The sequence below is a fragment of the Hypanus sabinus genome, chromosome 30 (genome assembly GCF_030144855.1).
Source record: "Hypanus sabinus isolate sHypSab1 chromosome 30, sHypSab1.hap1, whole genome shotgun sequence".
Taxonomy (NCBI): Eukaryota; Metazoa; Chordata; class Chondrichthyes; order Myliobatiformes; family Dasyatidae; genus Hypanus; species Hypanus sabinus.
Genome location: NC_082735.1, coordinates 29,242,709 through 29,264,140, shown reverse-complemented (window position 1 = coordinate 29,264,140; position 21,432 = coordinate 29,242,709). Strand labels below are relative to the sequence as shown.

At 40.1% G+C, this 21,432-nt stretch overlaps 1 protein-coding gene across 1 annotated transcript in view; it reads right to left on the bottom strand.

Annotated features, from left to right (window-relative positions):
• LOC132383355 (grainyhead-like protein 3 homolog) overlaps positions 1-13,452 on the bottom strand; it is a 57,052-nt gene extending 43,600 nt beyond the window's left edge. Inside the window, exons 1-5 of the mRNA XM_059954248.1 lie at positions 13,339-13,452; positions 11,043-11,113; positions 9,410-9,698; positions 5,945-6,009; positions 4,257-4,413 (exon numbers count right to left, since the gene is read on the bottom strand). Coding sequence (XP_059810231.1) covers positions 4,257-4,413; positions 5,945-6,009; positions 9,410-9,698; positions 11,043-11,113; positions 13,339-13,404 — 648 coding nt within the window. The 5' untranslated portion in view covers positions 13,405-13,452. The remainder of the gene's footprint in view (positions 1-4,256; positions 4,414-5,944; positions 6,010-9,409; positions 9,699-11,042; positions 11,114-13,338) is intronic.
• Between the last annotated feature and the right edge of the window lie 7,980 nt (positions 13,453-21,432).

Here is a 21,432-nt window from a genome sequence, read left to right as displayed (position 1 = left end):
GAAAACACTGTCCCTGTTATTCTACCTGATTGTAATTAGTTATGAAATAATAAATTTGGGCCAGAGCATTATTGTATTTTAGTTGGATTTTGATTAATTTCAAAGAGTTATTAATTTAAAATCAGCTGCCGACTTGATTTGAACAAGGTTGCCTTGGTTTGCACATCTAGTCAGCTTGGACAGCAACATCCATGGTCAACTCTGACTGATGCAGGCCTCAAGGTTTCAGAAGTGTGCCTGTCTCTGTGGAGAAAGTCACAGTAAGACTACGCCACCCCTGAGCCTGGAAGATTTATTCCTTTATTTGCTAAATATTGTGAATTTGAACTGCTGTTCCATTTCACCAGAGAGATGGCATGGTAGCATAATGGGGAGTACTATATTTTACAGTACCAGCGACCCGGGTTCAATTCCTGCTGTTGTCTGCATAGAGTTTGTATGTTCTCCCCATGACCACGTGGGTTTCCCCCGGTTGCTTCAATTTCCTCCCACTGTCAAAAGACGCACTGGTTGGTAGGTTGATTGATCTTTGTAAATTGCCCCTTGATTAGGCTGGGATTAAATCAGGAGTTGGGCGGTGTGGCTCAAAGGGCTGGAAAGGCCTATTCTGTCCTGAATCTCAATAACTTCCAAAAAAAAGAAACAAACAAATCTGACCAGAAGTTTTTGGCTCCTAAATTGTAGCCAAACACAAATTTAGACTTCCTAATACCTACAGTTCAAATAAAATTGCAGGAAGACTTCATGGAACTGATTGTAATAAAACAAAATAGTAAATGATTGAAATTTGAGATGTAAAGTGTTGAAGGAAGAAATTAAATTGATCCTTCAATATACTTTTTCTCAAAAGTGAGAAGAAACACTTGATTTATGAGATAATTCTCAGCGGCTTCTTTGTTAATGCAAAACTTCAGCTGAAAATTGTCAATATGTTCATTTTGGTTGTCAAGTGAATTACAACCCTGTATAGATTTTGTTCGGAGGCGACGACTGCGTTGCAAGTACATACTTGCCAATATTTATTTGAATGCATTTCAGAAAGGAAGTGACGATGTTGGAAGAATAAAGTACTGATAGAAAAGAAAACTCAGGTATTCTCCCTGGAGCTCTGTGCATTATCTCAGCTGGAACATCAGTCAGCCTGTTGTTTCATTTCACGTGGGAAACTGATGCAGGGGGGCTTGGGATCCACATAACCTGAACATTTCCATCCTCAGATTTTCACATGGATTTGGCTGCTTCAGGCACTGTTGCAATAGCTGTATTTTCCCAACACTTTGTATTCATATGCCTGATGTGAACTAGTTGAGAACCACATCGCCATAACAGAGAAAAAAAAGTTTATTAAGTTTAAAGATAAGCCAACACCCCTTTGACATATTAACAGTGTTGAAAAATACATTTGGGTGGTCCAGAACTTCCTGGGAACTTAGAAAATGGAACATTACTGCCAGGTACAGGCCCTTTGGCCCATCATACTGTGCTGACTTTTTAAGTTCAAACTATCCCTTCCCACCTACGTAACCTCCACTTTTCTATCATCCGTGTGCCACCTTGTTCTCAGAGTATTGCCACATCCAGATCAAAGAGACCCTCAAATGGCACAAGAACACAAAAAATGGAGTAAAAGATGTGTACTATTTAACATAAGTTACATCATAACTTTATGTTGCCTCATTTACCCCTTACCAAATGTAACAAGAAGTCCACACTGAGATCAAAGGCAATCACTCCAATAATTTCAATGTCACCATCTGGACTGAATTGTAATGGTGTTGATGTTCAGAAATAATGCTGAGAAAATGGTTAATTTAAAACACCTTAAACCTTAATAAGCATGGAAACCTATCATTTTTGTAATTCTCCATCAGACGCAAATTAGTTGGAATGCTAGAAAGGAGCAGGTTGATTGCCCTTAAACATTTGCTGTTGGCTTTGGGTAAACTAATGGAGATTATTTTTATGATTGAGTGCAGTCTAGTTCAGTTGAACACTGCACAAAAAACACTGCTTCACCTGTGAAACTGCTGGGGTTGTCTATTGTGTCCAGTGCTCCTGATGCGGCCTCCTCTACATTGCTGAGACCGGTCATAAACTAGGAGACCACATTGTCCTGCACCTCTACTTCATCCGCCATCAGTGGAACTTCCTAGTGGCCAAATATTCCCCTTCTAATACATTGGTCCACAGCCTCCTCTTGTACCTTGTATTCCCTCTGGGTAGCCTCCAACATGAAGGCATGAATATCGACTTCTTCTGGTAAAAAAAAAGCCCCCCCTCCCCTTTCCTTCTATTCCCCAGTTGTGCCTCTTACTTCTTTTTGCCTGCCTATCACTTCCCCCTGGGTCCCCTCCTCCTTCCACTTCTCCTATGGTCCACGCTCCAATCCTATCAGATTCCTTCCTCTGCAATCCTTTATCTTTCCAACCCACCTGACTTTATCTATCACCTTCCAGCTAGCCTCCTTCCCCTCCGCCCACCTTTTTATTTGGCATCCCCCCCCCCCGCCCTTCCTTTCCAGTCCTGAAGAAGGGCCTAACTGTTCACTTCCATAGATGTTGCCTGACATGCTCAGTTCCTCCAGCAGCTTGTATGTGTGGGACAAAGAATTCAAACTTAACCGTTTCACATGCTTGCCAAAACCAATCCACGTACAAAGTCCACAGGGGTTTCATCTTAGTTAACGTCTTTGGAAATTTCTTCAAGAATGAATCAAATCAAAAGGGGTAATTTGTTCTTTCTACTGATTCTAAATGTTTAGATGATCCTTTGACCACATTTTCTCATTGCTTTGAATTTACATATTTGGATGTTTTTGTTTCTTGAAGAACAGAAAATATAACTACTGCTCCAGTAAAAATCCCAGCCAAATGCCAGATAATGAAGGTATGTGTTTGCAGCAGAAGTCTAGGGCAGCCTAAGGCACTGAAAGCATAAAAATATGCACATGTAACAAATCCAAAACAACTGCCAACATAATAAACTGTTTTGGATAAGCATGTTGAATGAAAGCAGCTTTGTATTTCTTGGCTCATCTAAGAGAGGGTATAATTGAAGCTCGAGTTTCAACACAACTTTTTCAATGCTTGCTTCCAAAAAAAAATGGCTGAAAAATAGCTGTGATAATCTTCCTTATGCAACCTCAGTGAATGTGGGAAAGTACATTTGGTGTTCGTGTTGACAATGGTCATATAGAGAAATCAAGGTGTTCGTGTATCTAACCTGGACCCAATATACCGATGCAGCTACAAAGAAGGCATGACCACAGCTATACTTCATTAAGAGATTGAGGAGATTCAGGTGGGCCGTTTAGAACAGAGTTGAGGAAAAACTGCTTCACCTGGAGAGTTGTGGATCTACGGAATGCTCTGCCTCAGAAGACAGTGGAGGACAATTCTCTGGATGCTTTCAAGAAAGAGTTAGATAGAGCTCTTAAAGATAGCAGAGTCAAGGGATATGGGGAGAAGGCAGGAATGGGGTACTGATTGTGGATGATCAGCCATGATCACAGTGAATCGTGGTGCTGGCTCGAAGGGCTGAACGGCCTACTCCTGTACCTGTTGTCGATTGTCTATAAGATTTAGTATATCACCAAAGACACTTGCAAATTTCTGCAGTTGTACTGTGGAGAGCATTCTAACTGGCTGCATCACCATCTGGTCTGGGAGGTGGGGTGGGGGTGGGGGGCTACTGCACAGGATCAAAATAGGCTGCAGAGACTTGTAAACTCAGTCAGCTCTATCATGGGCACGAGCCTCTGTAGTGTCCAAGGCAGCTTCAAGGAGTAATGCTTCAAGAAGGCGGCACCCATCATTAAGGACCCCCATCACCCAAGTTGTGCCTTGTTCTCATTGCTACTGTCAGGGAGGAGGTACAGAAGCCTGAAGGGACACACAATGATTCAGGAACAGCTTCTTCCCCTCTGCCATCCAATCTCTGAATGGACATTGAACCCATGAGCATTACCTCCCTACTTTTTGTTTCTGTTTCTGCACAACTTACTTAACTATTTTATATAAATAATATAATTACTAAAGTTCACATTTTTTCTATTATTATGTATTGCATTGTACTGTTGCCACAAAGACAACAAATTTCATTACATGCTGTTGATACTGAACCTGATTCTGATTCTGAACGGTTTTAAAATGTTTCTTCCCGGTACAAGCACTTTACTAAGAGTAGAGATAGAAAGGTAGGAGATGCACAACTTCAGTGTAAACGGAAAGCAATGCAAAGAATCCAAGATATCTTACTCGAACTTTGGTTGGTTGTGATTGCAAACACTTGTCACTCTCCACAGCTCTCAGTGTGACGGGATAAAACTGTCCTTTGTTGAGGTAACCCAGCGATTCTTCCCCAGGTTTCTGGTTGACAGATTTAGGTGCCTCCAGCACGTACTCAAAGTCGACCCTTAAAAGATGACAATGCGTTAACGTGAAAGCATTGATGCCACTTTCTTAAATGAATAAGAGTTCATTTTTCAATTTGACCGTGCCTTTAAGGCAGCTTGGCTTTCCATAGCCAATCTCACTTATTAGGCTATGATTTGCTGATTATTTGAACACAGGTACCAGTGTAAAAAATTGATGGAACAAATTGGCTCTTTCAATGCTGTCATCTTTTCTAAATCCAATGAAGTTTCGATCTAGGCGGACCCCAAGTAAATAATCCTTTGTGAACTCAACAATGGAAGATTCACCAAGTGAATTATTTAGATTTTTTTGCTCTTCCATGTTCCAGCTGTGCAATGATATTTTTATTATCACCTTGTTGTAATTTACGTCACAAAATCTATTTATTTATTTATTTAATTATTTATTGGGATACAGCGCGGAATAGGTCCTTCTGAACCTTCAAGTCACGCTGCACACCAACTAGCCTAACCAACCGGTACGTCTATGGATGTGGGAGCAGACCGGATCCTCCAGAGGAAACCCACAAATCCCACAGGGATGACGTACAGACTCCTTACAGAAGACATCGGAACTGAACTCCAAACTCCAAGCCCCAAGCTGTAATACTGCTGTGCTACCATGGCACCCATAAATAAAAGAGAGAAATTTAATAAAATATCAGTTTTATGTACTCTGTAAAGAAACTTTTGGAAACCATTAAAAATCCTAGCCATATCCTGAGTGCAAATTAGTATTTTGGAAATACTTTTCCATAGGACAGATCAAATAAACAAAACAATAATACTCGGTATTATCAGTTAAGATTTATGAATTATTTACTTAACTAGAACTTCTTAAATATATTGTCCTTTCTGTCAATGTAACTGAATTTTATAACTAATTATAATAAGCAAACTGCTTTGCAGCTTCCTGCCCAGAAACCCGAGAGAAAATAAGAGTTTGAAACATCGGCACCGGATTGCTGGGATCCAGAGTGAGAATGGTTGATCATATTGAGAGGTGGGAAAACGCACAATGCAAGGAAGAAATCGATGTGACAAGAATCCCAATCCAAGGCTTTATAACAAAAAACAACATGGCTATCCTGGGAGTAAGCTCAGAGCTGTGCCTAAATTTTCCTGCAATGCTACTAAAGGACAGTTTCACAGGGAATGGTATCACCTTATGCATGGCTGATAAAGAAATCATGTCAGAGACATGGAGGTGACTCATGTCCAGAAACAGCTGGGAGAATTTCTGTAGTTTTATAAAACACCTTGGAAATGCCTGTTACTGCATTTCAGTCCAGGAAAATAATATTCTACAGTTACAAAATACACACTACTATACAATCATATTTCTAAGTTGTTATTCCTCTTTGCACCTTGTGGCATATCAGGTGGCAACCTTGCCATTTCTATAGCATTTGTGCCTGTTTTTTAACGAGGTTGAGTTGCTAGCTCGATGCTCAACCCAGAACGGATGGAAAGCGTGCAAAGAGCCGGACCCAGGTTTGAACCCATTTGAATAGCGTGAAATTCACCTACCTTGGTTTATTGTTCGTAACATCGTCTTCAACACAAGGTGGTCTTATCAAATCATTAAAAAAGGCCTACAATGTAAAAAAGCAAGAGATATTTAAATTACTTATGGTACTTAAATTTATAATAGCTAGGGGCGGGAATGGGGATAAGCTCCCACTACCTATTAAATGTTCCCAAAGACTCCCTCTGACAACCAAGATGAGCTCCTGGCCTTCACATGCCCTTAGCTACTAAGAAACAGCAACTGTTTCTACTGACAGGAGAAGGGGCAAAGGCAGGCTACTGACGTCTTAAAGCCAGTGGCTTCGGGTAGATGGGGCTGGTCAGCCATGGTTGGCAGCTCATCTAGGAGAAGGAAAATTCTGATCTCAGGGCAATAAGTCCGATATTGAGTTCAACGCTGATTGGCAACTCCTGTGACGCTGCTGGTGCCAAATTTGGTTCATCAGCTGGGCAAAGAGTGGCAATAGCTTAATCTCCATATCGTACTGCCCAGGGTTAACGTATTTACTCAGCTGGGACACAACAGCCATAGAAGACTCTGACCAACAGAGGCCTCAGATTTAAATTACTTTTATTTAATTTCTTTTTATTACACCCATCTTGTTATTCCTCAATTACATATTCTAGCCTGCATTTGTCCATTGTGATATGGGGACATAAATGCTGTTCAATAGTCTTCCTAGTATGATTAACAAGAAGGATTTCCTCTCCTTGCGTTTCTATATTTTTTTCTCGTAAATTCTTTATTGTGAATATATCCTTTGAAAAAACCCTGATTGTCAAAGAACTGCAGATGCCAGAAATCTGAAACAAAAACAAGAACTACTAAAGGAACTATTCCACTGATGCAGCCTGGCCTGCTGTGTGTTTCTGCATCTTTTTATTGTAGCCTTAATCAATCCATTCATATAACCTAACATATGTATTTATATTTATTGTGTTTTTCTAATTATTGTGTTCTTTATCTTAACGTCATTTTATTGTGCTGCATCAGATCCGGAGTAATAATTGTTTAATTCTCTTTTAAATTCGTGTACTGGAAATGACATTTAAAAATCCTGAATCTTAGTGTCAATATAAGTAAAATCAGTGGTTTTAAATATGTCTCTCTTAAATGCGTTCAATTTTATAGTGTCGTAGCTACAGAATTGCCTCCCTATTTAAATACTCAGCATACAATAAACATTTGCAAGTGTCCTTTATTATTAAACTAGCTAAAATAGAGGGAAACTTAACTATTCAGATAAGGAAGGTCATGGATTCAATTATCAATATTGTTCTAAGTTTAACAGTCTCACAGCAACTAATTAAATATAACCACAGCTGCCACATCGCTAGCCCTAATGGTCAAGGAAAAGGAAATTAGCTCAGATTCTATCACCTGATTTGTATCTAGAGATTCATATTAGACCTATTACTTGGCTAAACACACTCTGTCAATGGAAATGGATGAATATTACCCAGAACCTATGGAACAGAACACCAATACCAAAGTGAACTTTTTAGAGCCAAAAGCAAGACGTTTGTAAATCATTTTGGAATGCCTGCCTGTGAGAACCAGCAAATTTTTTTCTTGTCTTTTGCTCTGTGGGCTCCTTGGACTGCCTCAGGGTTCCTGCTTGGATTTTTATAGTTAAATTTAAGGTCTTGAATGCTCAAACATTATTGCCCTTTACAGGGAGCTTTGAGTGACATTGCTTAATGTTAAATCAGTTTGGTTCTGCATAATTGTTCACCTAGCTTTCAATCCCAGTCGGTGTGGCAGTTCTCTGTGCTGGGAGCAAGGGTGAGTTTTTTCTTTGCTCGTCAGAGCCCTGAGGTATTTTAGGTTACAATATGGATCATTTCAAGACATTGAAAATTACATATATACTCAGTGGAAGCTGCTGGGACCACTAAACATTTGTGATTTTTGTTTTGTTTGGAAACTAAACTTTGTAATGTTAGTTATTCATCACATCATATACTAGTAAGTACATGTATAAGTTAACTTAAGTATATGGGAACTTCTATTTGTCCTCAACTGTTACTTCATGGTTGTATGCCCATAATAAAGTGAACTTGAACTAGAAGTTCTTTCTAACTTGCTCAAAAACTGAATAGTATAGTAATCCTTCATCTTAAGGTATCTCTGGAGTGGAGATTCTTTCATACTTCCTGCTCATTCTTGAATCAATCATTTTTGACAATTATTAAATAACTTTTTTTCCCTTCGGTTTCTGTTAATCCCAAGTGTAATTCATTACCATTGGCTGTAATTCCACTTGACAGATTTAGCTATGTGTTAACTCTGAAGAAATGCCTCATGGGGCCCCAAACGTTATCAGTGTCCTCTTCCACTCCCAGAAAGGGATATCGAAGTCTCTGGATTATTGCTTCATGTTTTCTGTCACTTAACAGATAGTAGAGTCTGCTGACTTAATTTAAGACTTTTACAGAAGTGTTCTATAGACAGCCATAGAGTTATAGAACACTACAGCACAGAAACAGGGCTTTCAATGCATCTAGTCCATGCCAAACTATTAACCTGCCTACTCCCATTGACCTATTAACTCCCATTGACCTGCACCCAGTCCACGGCCTTCAATACCCTTCCAATCTGTGAACCTATCCAAATGTTGTAATCAAACCTGCATTCACCACTTCCACTGGCAGCTCATTCCACATTCTTACCATACTCTGAGTGAAAAAGATCCCCCTCATATTCCCCCTGAACATTTCATTTTTCACCCTTTAACCCAATGAGGGACATAACAGCAGGTGAGGAAAACCACATTTCATCCAACCCCCAACAACGACTGACAACCAAATTAAGATCAAGACTCTGCCAAGAGCAGAAATGCAAGTTCTAACCTGCTTTATATAAATGCCTTTACTACGAATCCAATAACAACAATTAGCGTTGTAGATACTTTAACTAGTGTAAGTCAGATATATTACAAACACACTAAAGTTTTACAGATGTGGGTATAACCATATCACAATTACAGCACAGGAACAGGCCATCTCGGCCCTTCTAGTCCATGCCAAATGCTTACTCTCACCTAGTCCCACCTACCTGCACTCAGCCCATAACCCTCCATTCCTTTCCTGTCCATATACCTATCCAATTTTACTTTAAATGACAATATCGAACCTGCCTCTACCACTTCTACTGGAAGCTCATTCCACACAGCTGCCACTCTCTGAGTAAAGAAATTCCCCCTCGTGTTAACCCTAACACGATAGTTGGCAAGCCCAGCATAGGTTACCCTCAAGAACACGATAAGATGGGGACATGGTTATTCTAATTATGTTCGTCCTCATATAATTTTGTGTTCCTTGCATTTTTCTTGTGAATTTTCCGTCTCTGATGCCGCATGCCTGTGACGCTGCTGAAAATAAGTTTTTCACTGCACTTGTGCAGATGGTGATAAACTTGACTTTGACTTGGAGATACTTGCATTGCTAAAGAAGATTACAAACCTCATCTGGCATGTTCTCCGCCGTCCATCTCTGCTGTGGCTGTGCCATTAAAATGTTATCAAATGATTCAGTGAGGTTGCAGTCATATAAATCTGTGATGCAGTTATCCATCAATGGCTGAGACTTGGGAACAGGAAAGCTCGAGTCTGAATTGAATCGTTGAGATCTTCTGCCTGGATCGGAAAACTCCGTGGACATAATGGTATCTTCAGGCAAAGGTTTTATCGTTGGAATTGAATTTTCCAGGAATGAAATGTGGTCAATATCAAATTCAGTCCCAGTGTTATGCCTGTGGAAAAGAGGAATCAGTTAAAAAGGCACTCAGATAAGATTAATATTTCAGCTTCAAAATCTCTCTGGAGTACCTGCAGCATTATCTGTTTTTATTTCGGACTTACAGATATCGGAGGAACTCTGCACTCTGGTTTGACAAGTCGCTATACGTTATGCTCTGTTTCATTCCACCTAATCTACTTTCCATTCGTGCTGCCAGGTTGCTTCTAATTCCACAGGCCTTAATCCTGATAAAAAGTTTAATATGCATCACTTTTCCAAATGTCTTTTTGAGAGCATCGTATCAGCTGCGTTCTCTTCACCTTAATTTGCTAAGTCAGGACCCTGAAGCAGAGGCGGTTTTATATTAGGCTGTTTTCTTGAGATGCCTAGCTTTTCAGGACAGAAAGAGAGAAGGAAATGGTGGGCCTATCGAAATAATTAATTATCATTTGGTGGGTTTGAGATGGGAATAACTCTTCTGGCTCCACAAAATTTGACCTGGTCACAATTGGGATAAGGGATGACCCCACGTTCTGTACATTGTTGGAACAGCCATTGGCCCACCAGCCAGATGTGGATATACTGCTATGAAAACAAGGGAGCCACTAGATACCCTCTGCCCCATTTGAAACCCCCTGCCACTTCCTGTGGTACGGAGCTTTGGTGGAGAGCTTTTGCCCGATACCAGGCACAGGACAAGAATTCATTCTGCCTATGCTGAAAACGAAGCAAATTCCTCTGTGGAATGTGTTACAACTGACCACATAACCATCTGGTATGGGGTGGGGGAGAAGTCAATGCTTAGGAGCGAAAGAAGCTGCAGAACGTTGTGAACTCTGTCCGCTCCATGGTATCCAGGACATCTTCAAGGAACGATACCTCAAAAAAGTTGATATCCATCATTAAGGACCCCCTTCACCCAAGACATGACCTCTTCTCATTGCTACCATCAAGAAGGAGTTACAGAAGCCTGAAGGCACACACTCAATGATTCAGGAACAACTTCTTCCCCTCTGCCAACAGATTTCTGAATGGACATTGAACCCACGAACACTACCTCACTACTTGTTTTTTTTCTCTTTTTCCGCTACAATTTTAGTTAAACTATCTTATATCTATATAGCATTCTTACGGTAATTCAGTTTTTTTTATTAATATGCATTGCATTGTACTGCTGTCGCAAAGACAACAAATTTCACGACATATGCCGGTGATATTAAACCTGATTCTGATTATTTCGGAGAAAGGCCATACATAGACAGACTTTAGAATAATTCAATCAAATACTGTTTATCTCTACCTCAAATAAATACAATATAATGTGGAAAAGAATACATCAGGATCAGATTTCTCATACCTCCTTACAGCATTTGCTTCACAGGGACGATTTACTTTTCCGGGCAGTATCAGTCTTTCCTGTTTTGGAACCTTCAAGAGAAATAGCAATGGATTAACCAACATGAACATAGAGAGCCACATGCTATTGAGACTGGTTAAACTAATGGTAGCAATTGTCGAACACATGTTTAAGAAGGTTCATCCACCAGTAATAATCACTTCGGTTATTATAACCAGATCAAATACTTTAGTGTTTATGTCCAATTACATTCTTTTGAAATGTACTCACTGCAGTAATGTTAAACTATACACAGCACAATCCCAGAAAGAAGATGATGTAAATCATGTGATGTCAATGGGGGATAAATATTGGCCCAAGGTACGAGAAATGAATGCCAGCTGGTGGTGTAGTGGCATCAGCACTGGACTTTGAGGCAAATGGTCCCGGGTTCGAATCCAGCCAGCCCCTTGCACGCTTTCCATCCATGCTGGGTTGATCATTGAGCTAGCGACTCAACCTCATATAAAAGCAGACAAAATGCTAAAGAAACAGCAAGGTTGTTACCCCCTATACCACAAGGCGTGGAGAGAACGATCAACAGCAAATCAGAGATGAATCAACATCCCTTCTTCAAAGTTGAACAATTAGATCTGCTAGATTTTACATTCACAAGTAAGTTGCAGAGTTTTGGTTTGAGAAGCTGAACTTGTTCAAGTGTCACTGTCTCCCAATGCCGCAGTGAAGTATCAATTTGATTCACTGTTCAGATCCCACGGAACTCTACCTTATCACACTGGTGTCTTTGGACCAAGTGGATCTTTGCATTTAGAGAGTGCAATATTAATATTGGTTCCTTTTTACTTATCAGAACTCTGTTCATAATTTCTTAGCAACAGCACGTCCCAGTAGAGACACCTCGAAGTTTTGTTTCAAATCCCTATACACTCATTTCTCCTTTCCAATTTAAAGAGAAAATAATTGCCTGGTATGCCTTTGTGTTAGCAACATGATCTCTTCTATTAGTTCCTTGCTTAGTTTTTAGAAGGAGTACATTCTTGCGGACCAAAAACGAGGTGGTAATATGCTCTCAGTGACCACATTACTACCTACACCTGTACATCTGAAAGTTAATGGAAATACCTAATGAGACAATACTGTGGCAGCACCTGAATGCATAAAAGCATGCAGACATGGTCAAGAGGTTCAGTTGTTGTTCAGACCAAGCATCAGAATGGGGAAGAAATGTGATCTAAATGACTTTGACCATGGAATGGTTTGCTGGTGCCAGATGGGGTGGTTTGCATATGTCAAAAACAGCTGATCTCCTGGGATTTCTAGACACAATGGTCTCTCAAGTCGGGGTTCCCAATCTTTTTTATGCCATGGACCAATGGGCTAATACCATTAACTGAGGGGCCTGTGGACCCCAGTTTGGGGACCCGGCTCTAGAGTTTGCAGGGAATGGCGCGAGAAACAAATGGTGGTTCTGAGAGTGAAAATAGCTTGTTAATGAGAGAAGTCAGAGAATAAAGGTCGGACTGGGTAAAGCTGAGAGTAAGGTGACAAATAACTGCACATTACAACATTAGTGTGCAGAAGAGCATCTCTGAATGCACGACATGTCGAACCCAGGAGTGGATGGGCTACAGCAGCAGAAGGCCAGGAACGTACCCTCAGTGCTACTTTACTAAGGAGCTAATAAGGTGATCACCGAGTTTGTTTGTGAAGTACAGCAACAAAATGAAAATTTCACTTTCTTTTTAGATTATTACATGCAGAAATATTATGTCGTTAAATTTGCAGGAAACAGCAATAATCTGATGTTAGTAAGCCTAACTCAAAAATGATTCTTTAGATTACGTATATATGCAGTAAATTTGGTGATTAAATATTCACATCACCTATTAAATTTTTATTGCTTAAGTCTTCTAAAATATAAAAAACAATCTTTAAAAATAGATGTCAAATTAGACTGATTTTAACTCAAAGTCCAAGTGAAGAGAGGAATAGGTACATCTCACCAAAATTCCAGGAATAATTTCATGCCAACTCTAAAACAAGTTTGGACAACTCTACCCACCCAGTAAAGGAGAGTGATGAGGCAGTAAAGAAACAGGGAAGTACAGAATCACAGAAAAGGGGAGGGAATCAAAATTTGGAAGAAATTCTCACAACAGTTATTCTGATGTCATGTTGAAATCGAGCAGGTACAGAGAGCAGGAGGAAGCTTGGAATGAGATTTTGTTCTTAACACTTGGTTTATACCACATTAGTGTGTCCCTTTGATAGTACGCCTTTCATTCAAAACAAATACCTTATAATAGTCATAGAGGAGACTTAAAGCAGCCACACTTTCATCATCACCATTAATGCTCATCATGGCCTTTGTTGCTGCCGTTAATGGGTTTTCCAGGTAGTTTTTCCAGGCTTCGTCCTCATTGCTGACGGAATGCAATTGGAAGTTAACGCTCTCATTGTGCAGAACCATCACAGGCCTCATCCTGGAACAAATTCATCAGAATTTCTAATGAAAACCAAATAATCGGAGCACATTGCATAAAACCAAAATAAGGCCTTTGGTAATTGTGGTAGTCATCATTATCATTGTGTGTCGTATCATATACCATGGGCAATCATGGTCTTTCATTCCATAACCATGGTTATTCTTGGCAAAAAATAGTGGTAAGCATAAAAATAACTTCTATTTAACTGCCCTTCGACTTAGGATGCCACTGACTTAATCGGCCCGGTTACAGACTTGTTTTTAACCACACAGAGAATTCTGTACACTTATTGATATCATTTCTCAATAGTCAGTTCAGATGAGATCAGAGAAATGGAGAGCAAGAAGGTGACATAGAATTGCGGATTGGCTTCTGCCTCTAACAGTGCAGCTGGGATTCTAAGCAATCCAGACGATTCCTTTGAAGTCTTCACATTATGATAAGCATTTCGTTCCTTCACAAAGACATTGGTCTGGGGGTCAAATATAGAACTGGGTGCTAGAGCCGAGTTCAGCTTGTTATTCACACCAGAATTACATCAGTCAGCAATCTGATCTGACTCTTTTAAAGGTTCACATAAAACAAAATAGAAATATCTGTGAATTAATTGTTATCTGAATAAAAGAATAATTACCAGAACACCAGAGTTATGTTGTAAAATAACATTGCCCATACAGAATAGTACTATCTGAGCATAAGCACTCGTAAGTACCTGCTTGAAAGTCCTTAATGGCTCCAGTGATAATGATCTGATTAGTCTTATTATTGCTTGTTTTTTTGTCTATTTTTGAAATATGGTTTGAAAGCTTATCATACCACAGGCAATGTTTAAACCATCGTGCTTTCTACATCACTCCAAAGCTTTGTTTTTCTCAACCTTCTATGGACAGTCTCATTTAGCAATCTACTTTTTCAAAACAAAACATGAATTTGCTACGCAAAAGAGATACAGGTTGCATTTTTGTGTTCATCCAGTGTTAACACCAGTGTACAGCTTTAGATTGTAATGAGTTTGAATAGACATCGCAGAAATAAGATGGTTTCAAAGTGACACATTCCTGACAAAAGTATACATTATGTTGTAGGACAGGATGATTCTAAGTCTGTTGAAAAAAATACACTTTGATTTTCATTTTTAAAGTGATTTATATTATCCAATAAGTAACGTGATCAGCTCCACTGAATTCAGGTTCGTTACAGACCATGTTAAGTCATTTAACATCTGTCTAAGTTTGGGGAAAGTCAAAATCTCATAAAAATGATTTAACTATGGGTGTTACAAGATGATGTTCTTCAGAGAAAAAAAAGTTTATAAATAATTAGTAGCTCTTTACAAATTCTCAGATTTTCCGAGAGAAGTGAAAGGGTGCTTATATTGTACTACTCTTGTGAGTGCCCCATTTCTAACTCCAATATTCCCGCAACAAAACGCAAGGAAACCCTTTCCCTTTTCGGCCAAAGGACTTCAGAGACCAAGACATGGGGAGCAGATTGTACACATTTATGTTCAACAAATAACCTTTCATTGGTCATTCTGGGCATTAAGGAAAAGTGGGTGTCCATTCTCTTTTACCAGAATAAGGAACAGAATAAATTTCAATAAATGACAGATCAAACTTTGCTTCTTTAGTTCAGCAATAAGCCATCATTTCAGTGTTCACAGTTATAAATATTAAAACAACTACTGGAAAGAACTGTCAAACATTTCCTCATTAGAACTTCAGAAGTACTTCAGGATTGAATTTCAATTGAACGTACTGAAGGAAGTCAATTAAACTCTTGAATTCATTTGGAAGTCTCATAGCCAGAGAGTAAAAGTTAAGAGAAAATAAAGATAAAACAGCAGATACTAGATACATAGAACATGGAACAGTACAACACAGGAACAGCCCCTTTCGTACACAATGTTCTGCTGAACTAGTTAAAAAGTAAGTAAAAGAACCAATATTCCCTCCTACCTAGACACTTTCCATATCCCTCCATCTTCTTCATATTTATGTGCCTATCTAAAGGTCTCTTAAAAGCCTCTAATGTAATTGCCTCTACCACCATACTGGGCAGAGCATTTCAGGCATCCACGTCTGAGTAAAAAATTACCCCTCACATCCCCTTTGAACCTACCCCCTCTTGCCTTCAATTCATGCCCTCTGCTGTTAGGCATTTCTACCCTGTGAGAAAGGTCCTCCCTGTCTACTCTATCTATGCCTCTCATGATCGTATAGACCTCCATCAGATCTCCCCTCAGCCTCTGCTGCTCCAGAGAAAGCAACCCAAGTTTATCCAGCCTCTTGTGATAGCACATGCCCTCTAAACTGAAATAAAAATTCCAGACTTGAAATCAGAAATATGTTCTATGTTCTGAAGTTCTGAGATGTTAACTCTGTTTCTCTTTCGAGAAATGCTGCCTGGTTTGCTGAGGTTTCCCGGGCATTGTCTGTTTATATTAGAGAAAATAACTTAGTTTAAATCCATTTCCCATTGCTGAAAGAATTAACTCACTGTCCAGTGTAATTTGCTTCAAGCCACGCTGCCCAACAATCCCCCGATTTAACCCCAGCCTAATCATGGAACAATTTACAATGACCAATTAACCTATCAACTGGTACGTCTTTGGACTGTGGGAGGAGCTGGAGCACCTGGAGGAAACCCACGTGGTTACAGGGAGAACATACAAATTCCTCACAGGCAGTGGTGGGAAGTAAACCCAGGTTGCTGGTACTGTACAGCATTGTGCTGTCCCAGTTCTTTAAGAATGGAACAAGATGCCAAAAAGGAACTTTAATTTTTGCATTATTTTTAATGAATCATTACCAAGATATTCCAAACACAGGTAATCTTCCGCTATTCATCTTGCTTGCACATCTGCCTTGTCTTCTCTTAAAGTTATATATCATAGTGCCCCTTGCCTGTTCACCTGAAGTTCTATTTGTAACATCTTTGTAACATCAAGACATACTCTCGATATATTTGAGCAGACAATGAAGTGAAAACAATACAAGTTTCTTTTAAACAATACCTTCTATACATCTTCTTCAGAACATTCAAAAAGTGTAACCAAGTATTACTGACGTGTTGTCTAGCTGAGTCAAATTTTTTAGTTTTGTACAGCGTGTGAAAGGTCACTGTTGAGAATTGTTTTCAAGTGCTATGCTGAATTGCCAGCTTGGAACCGAATGGGAGTTGTATTAACAATCAAGAATCTGAATTTTATTGTAATTTGCACTATTTTAAATGGTAATACTGAGATTCAGATCAACTTTTTTTGCTGTAGATCTGCTCAGTGGCAGTAAATATACATTTAAAATTGACAATTCTATATACATAGAAATATGTGCAAAAGTGACATTTTGGCAATTTTCATACAGGAATAGATACTTTTCTTTCTCAGTAATTCAAGAGCACCAACAAGCCTCACATAAGCTATCAATCAAAGAAGTAAGGCACATGGTTATTGAATCTGAAGATAACACTTTTGCCTTCCCAGAGAGAATACATAACCCTGCAGATGAGGCTTTCACATGCATACAGCTCTCAGGTCTTTTTGACAGCCCACTATGCCGCTGGTGTTTAGGGTACCAATGAAAGTCCTCCATCTCTGGCAGTGTTCAGGGCTTCAAAAATCATGTCAGTACTTTTCTCTCAGTTTTCACTACTGTCAGTCATGCAAGTCCCAGGTGGAGACTCAGGAATACCGTCGCTCTCAGGTGCAGAAGGATTCTTCATTGCGGTTTCCGTAGCAGTTTTGCTTTACCTGTCAGGGTTGTTGTCCTTGAGTTGAACACCTGAACCTGGAGGACCAGAGGACCAGACCTAGCCCCTTAACCTATTTTGCTTAGCTCTCTGGGTCATTGAGGCACCCAGGCCTCCAATTCACGACAAGGTTGTAGCCCCCTTGGAGGCAAATTTCAGGTAGTTGCAGACCGTTGCAACCTGCCTGTGCATTTGCACACATTCCCTCACGCGCAGGATCAGAGAAGCAAACAGCCTACTGGAGGATCTCATTGGATTGAGCAGCATCTGGCCCAGACGTTCTGATGCAAGATCACAACCCGAGAAAAGGACATTCTTTCCCTTAGCAGTCACTGCTCAATCACTGAGTTCCTCCAGTAGGTTGCATGTGTCTAATTCCAACATCTGTAGCCTCTCTCATCTCCACAGAATCAGAGAACCAGGCCTTATCTCCTCTGTAATAATCGCAACAGCAAGAAAATGAACATATTTGTGTCATGATGATTTAAGTGGCCTTTAGAGGTGTTATTGACTGAATACTCTTCAAGTTTATTTGTGAATTACTGGCATAAATACCATGTGAATTTCAGGATAATTCAAAATTCAAAACAGTAAATGGCAATGTGTAGAAATATTTTCAATTCACAGGATGAAATAAATTTTAAGCAATTTCTTCTCATGGTATAGAAGTTTGTGTCACAAAAAGTATCCTGCTGCGTTCAGGTAAATCAGAACAAAAGTTAAGTTTAATTAAGTAGGTTCACTGTGCAAGTCTCCCGGAAAAGTAAGGGCGGGGGGGGAAGGTTTGAAAACTGGGCCAAATTTTTAACTGTTTTCAGCCACTTCCTTTTTACAACTACAATGATGCAGGTGAATTTGCTGCAGCAGTAGCAAATTGGTACAGCTAGTATAGGTGATGTCTTACTGTTCCTGGGACACGGTTGACCACCAGAGCTGGACCAAAATGTTGACTGTTTATTCCCCTCTATTAATGCTGCCTGACTTGCTGAGTTCCTCCAGCATTTTGTGTATTGCTTTTTAATTCATTATTGTCATGTGTACAACGATAGAATGAAAAAAGTTTGCTTGCATGTCATCCAGGCAGATAGATGTATTGGGGTGGCAAACAAAAAACAGAATACAAAACATGGTGTAGCATCTACAGATAAAGAGCTGCACAGGTCAACAAGTGCAGTGCACATACGGTACCACTACTACGTCCTTTGAAGGTCAACAATTCACCTTCAGCAAATTAAAAACCCATTCCCTTGAACGGGAAATCCGACAAAAAGTAATTGATACAGCTGAGTCCATCAGGCTAAAGCCCTCCCCACCATTGAGCACATCTACACAAAGCGTTGTCGCACAAAAGCAGCATCCATCATCTAGGGTCCCCACCACCCAGGCCATGCTCTCGTCTCACTGCTGTCACCATCAGGCAGGAGGTACAGGAGCCTCAGGACTCTTGTCTTTAGGTTGGCCCTTGAACCAAAGTGGCTAACTTCACTCAACTTCACTTGTCTCATCATTGAAATGTTCCCACAACTCACTTTCAAGGAGACTTCATCTCATGTTCTCGACATTTATTGCTTAATAGTCATTCTGTAGTCTCGAGAAACCATGAATTTGCACCTTGCTAAGTTTCAGGGCACAGGCCTGGGCAAGGTTGTATGGAAGACCAGCAGTTGCCCATGCAGTGGGTCTCCCCTCTCCATGCCACCGATGTCGTCCAAGGAAAGGGCAAGGGCTGATACAGCTTGGCACCGGTGTCGTCACAGAGCAATGTGAGGTTAAGTGCCTTGCTCAAGGACACAACATAACTGAGACTCAAACTAGTGACCCTCAGATCACTAGACCAATGCTGTAACCATTTGACCATTGGCTTATTGCTTATTTGTTTATAAATACTATTCCTTTTTTAAAATCTAAACTGTTTGTTATCTTCTGCACTCTGGTTAAAAACCCAAGTTGGGTGGTCTTTCATTGATTCTGTTATGGTTATTATTCTATAGATTTATTGTGAATACCTCCAAGAAAATTAATCTCAGGTTTGTATATGGTGACATATATATACTTTGATAATGAATTTGCTTTGAATTTTGTGAGCTTGATAATAACATGATTGAAGTTATCTTGAGTCCAGCGGTATGTGCTTTAAGATTTTTTATCTTTGGCCCAACGTGAGAGTGGCAAAGGGGGAATGACCAGGGTGGGACTATGATCTTTATGGTCCTTGATAACGTTGGCTGCTAGGATTAGTGTAAACAGGTGCTTGATGGTCAGCTCATACACAGTGGGCTAAAGAGTCTTCTTCTATTCTCCAGGATGATATGCTTCTAAAGTTAGGCCATATTATTTCAATAACTCAAAATAGAACATTACTAAAGATGTCTCAGAGATCAAGTTCAGGATTGCTAAAGCTGGTCATACCATCATGATGGAGCTCAAGAATAAAATAAATGGAAAAGGTTCCGTTTTTGTGTAATGGTCCCCATCAAACTTAAAGAAACAAGGACAGCAATATGGGTCCATATTGAGCCAAAAGTTGAGCCCATACATTGCTCGAGACAAAGATAATACTTGGTTACTCCCAGCACTGATCCTAAAGGCAATGGCATTACCTTCCATGCATTTTAGAAGCTACTGTTTACCAGTTAGATTAGCAGCCCACCAGCCATCTACCATTGATACTTCCTTAACCATACATCAGCAAGTGGGAGCAGGACAGTGCCACTCTGAAAATAACGATGGCAGCCCTTAGTTAATCCATTTCTGTAGCCCCTGCCACCAATTTCAATCTGTCCTGAAATGGAGACAGTTAGCTAATTTACTAACTGGCATCTTGCACGATTTGCAACTCTCCAAGGTTATATGCGTGGACAGCCTTCCTGGATATTTTCACCTACTCCTGACTCAATATGCCCTCTGTTTCTCCTCCCTCAATGCTACAGGAAACATGAGCTCTCCACTTGCCCTTTTCTACACAATCGCTCCGTACCTCCCAGCTTTCAGTGATCCAGAACCTCCTTTAGATACATGGGGAAAAGATTGAAGACTATTTTTTTTTTCAATCTCTGCTGCAAAGGTTCAAAGGCTCATTTATTACCAAAGTGTACAACTCTGAAAGTCTTCTTCTCCAGATAGCCACGAAATCAGGAAAGAAAAAGAACGGCAGCACCACCATCAACCCCCAAATCCCACACAAAAAAAGAACAGGCACATTGGCCCCCAAATCCCCTAACCCTGCACACGAAAACATGAGAAAGATCGTGTGAAAAACACAGAATATAAAAAACCATAAGACTGAAAAAGAAGACTGTAGTCCAAGTCCATAGGCAAAACACAGAAAACCTGAGTGTCAGAATTGAGGCATTGATCGTGTGGATAGTCAGAGGCTTTTTCCTAGGGCTGAAATAGCTAACATGAAAGGGTACAGTTTTAAGGTGCTTGGAAGAAAGTACAGAGGAGATGTCAGGGATAAGCTTTTTACGCAGGGAATGGTGAATGCGAGGAATGGGCTGACAGCACTGGTGGTGGAGGTGGATGTGATAGGGTCTTTTAAGAGAGTCCTGGATAGGTACATGGAGTTTAGAAAAATAGAGGGCTATGGGTAACCATAGGTAATATATAAATTAAGTACATGTTCAGCACAGCATTGTGGGCTGAAGGGCCTGTATTGTGCTGCAGCTTTTCTATGTTTCTAGAATATAAGAAATAGGAGCAGGAGTAGGCCATCTGGCCCACCTAAACACTGTTTTCTATCTACAGATAACTTGTGTATCACCTCTTCGTCTGCTAGCACTAATCATTCTTTCTTCCGACAATATCATAAGCTTTGGACTTCATTTCCTAAACACCCTCCCCATCTTTCCATCTCCATCTGCCTTCACTTCGGCATTCTTATCCGCTTCCATCTCTGCGAGATGGCCTTGCATGTTGCCCTATAGAAAGGCACTAATGATCGTTGCAGAGAATCCATTCAGATATTATGCACACTCACGGACTAAATAATGCAGAGTGGCATTTTATTAATCGTGTGATCTGTTATTCTATTCTTTTGCAGTCAGCAGAAAACTGGAGGGAGTGTGCACCTAAATTCCTGGTGTGCAAGCCAAATATAAACAGCCACATAGAATCAGTCAATGGTTCCTTATATCCTTGTTGAGTGACATGAT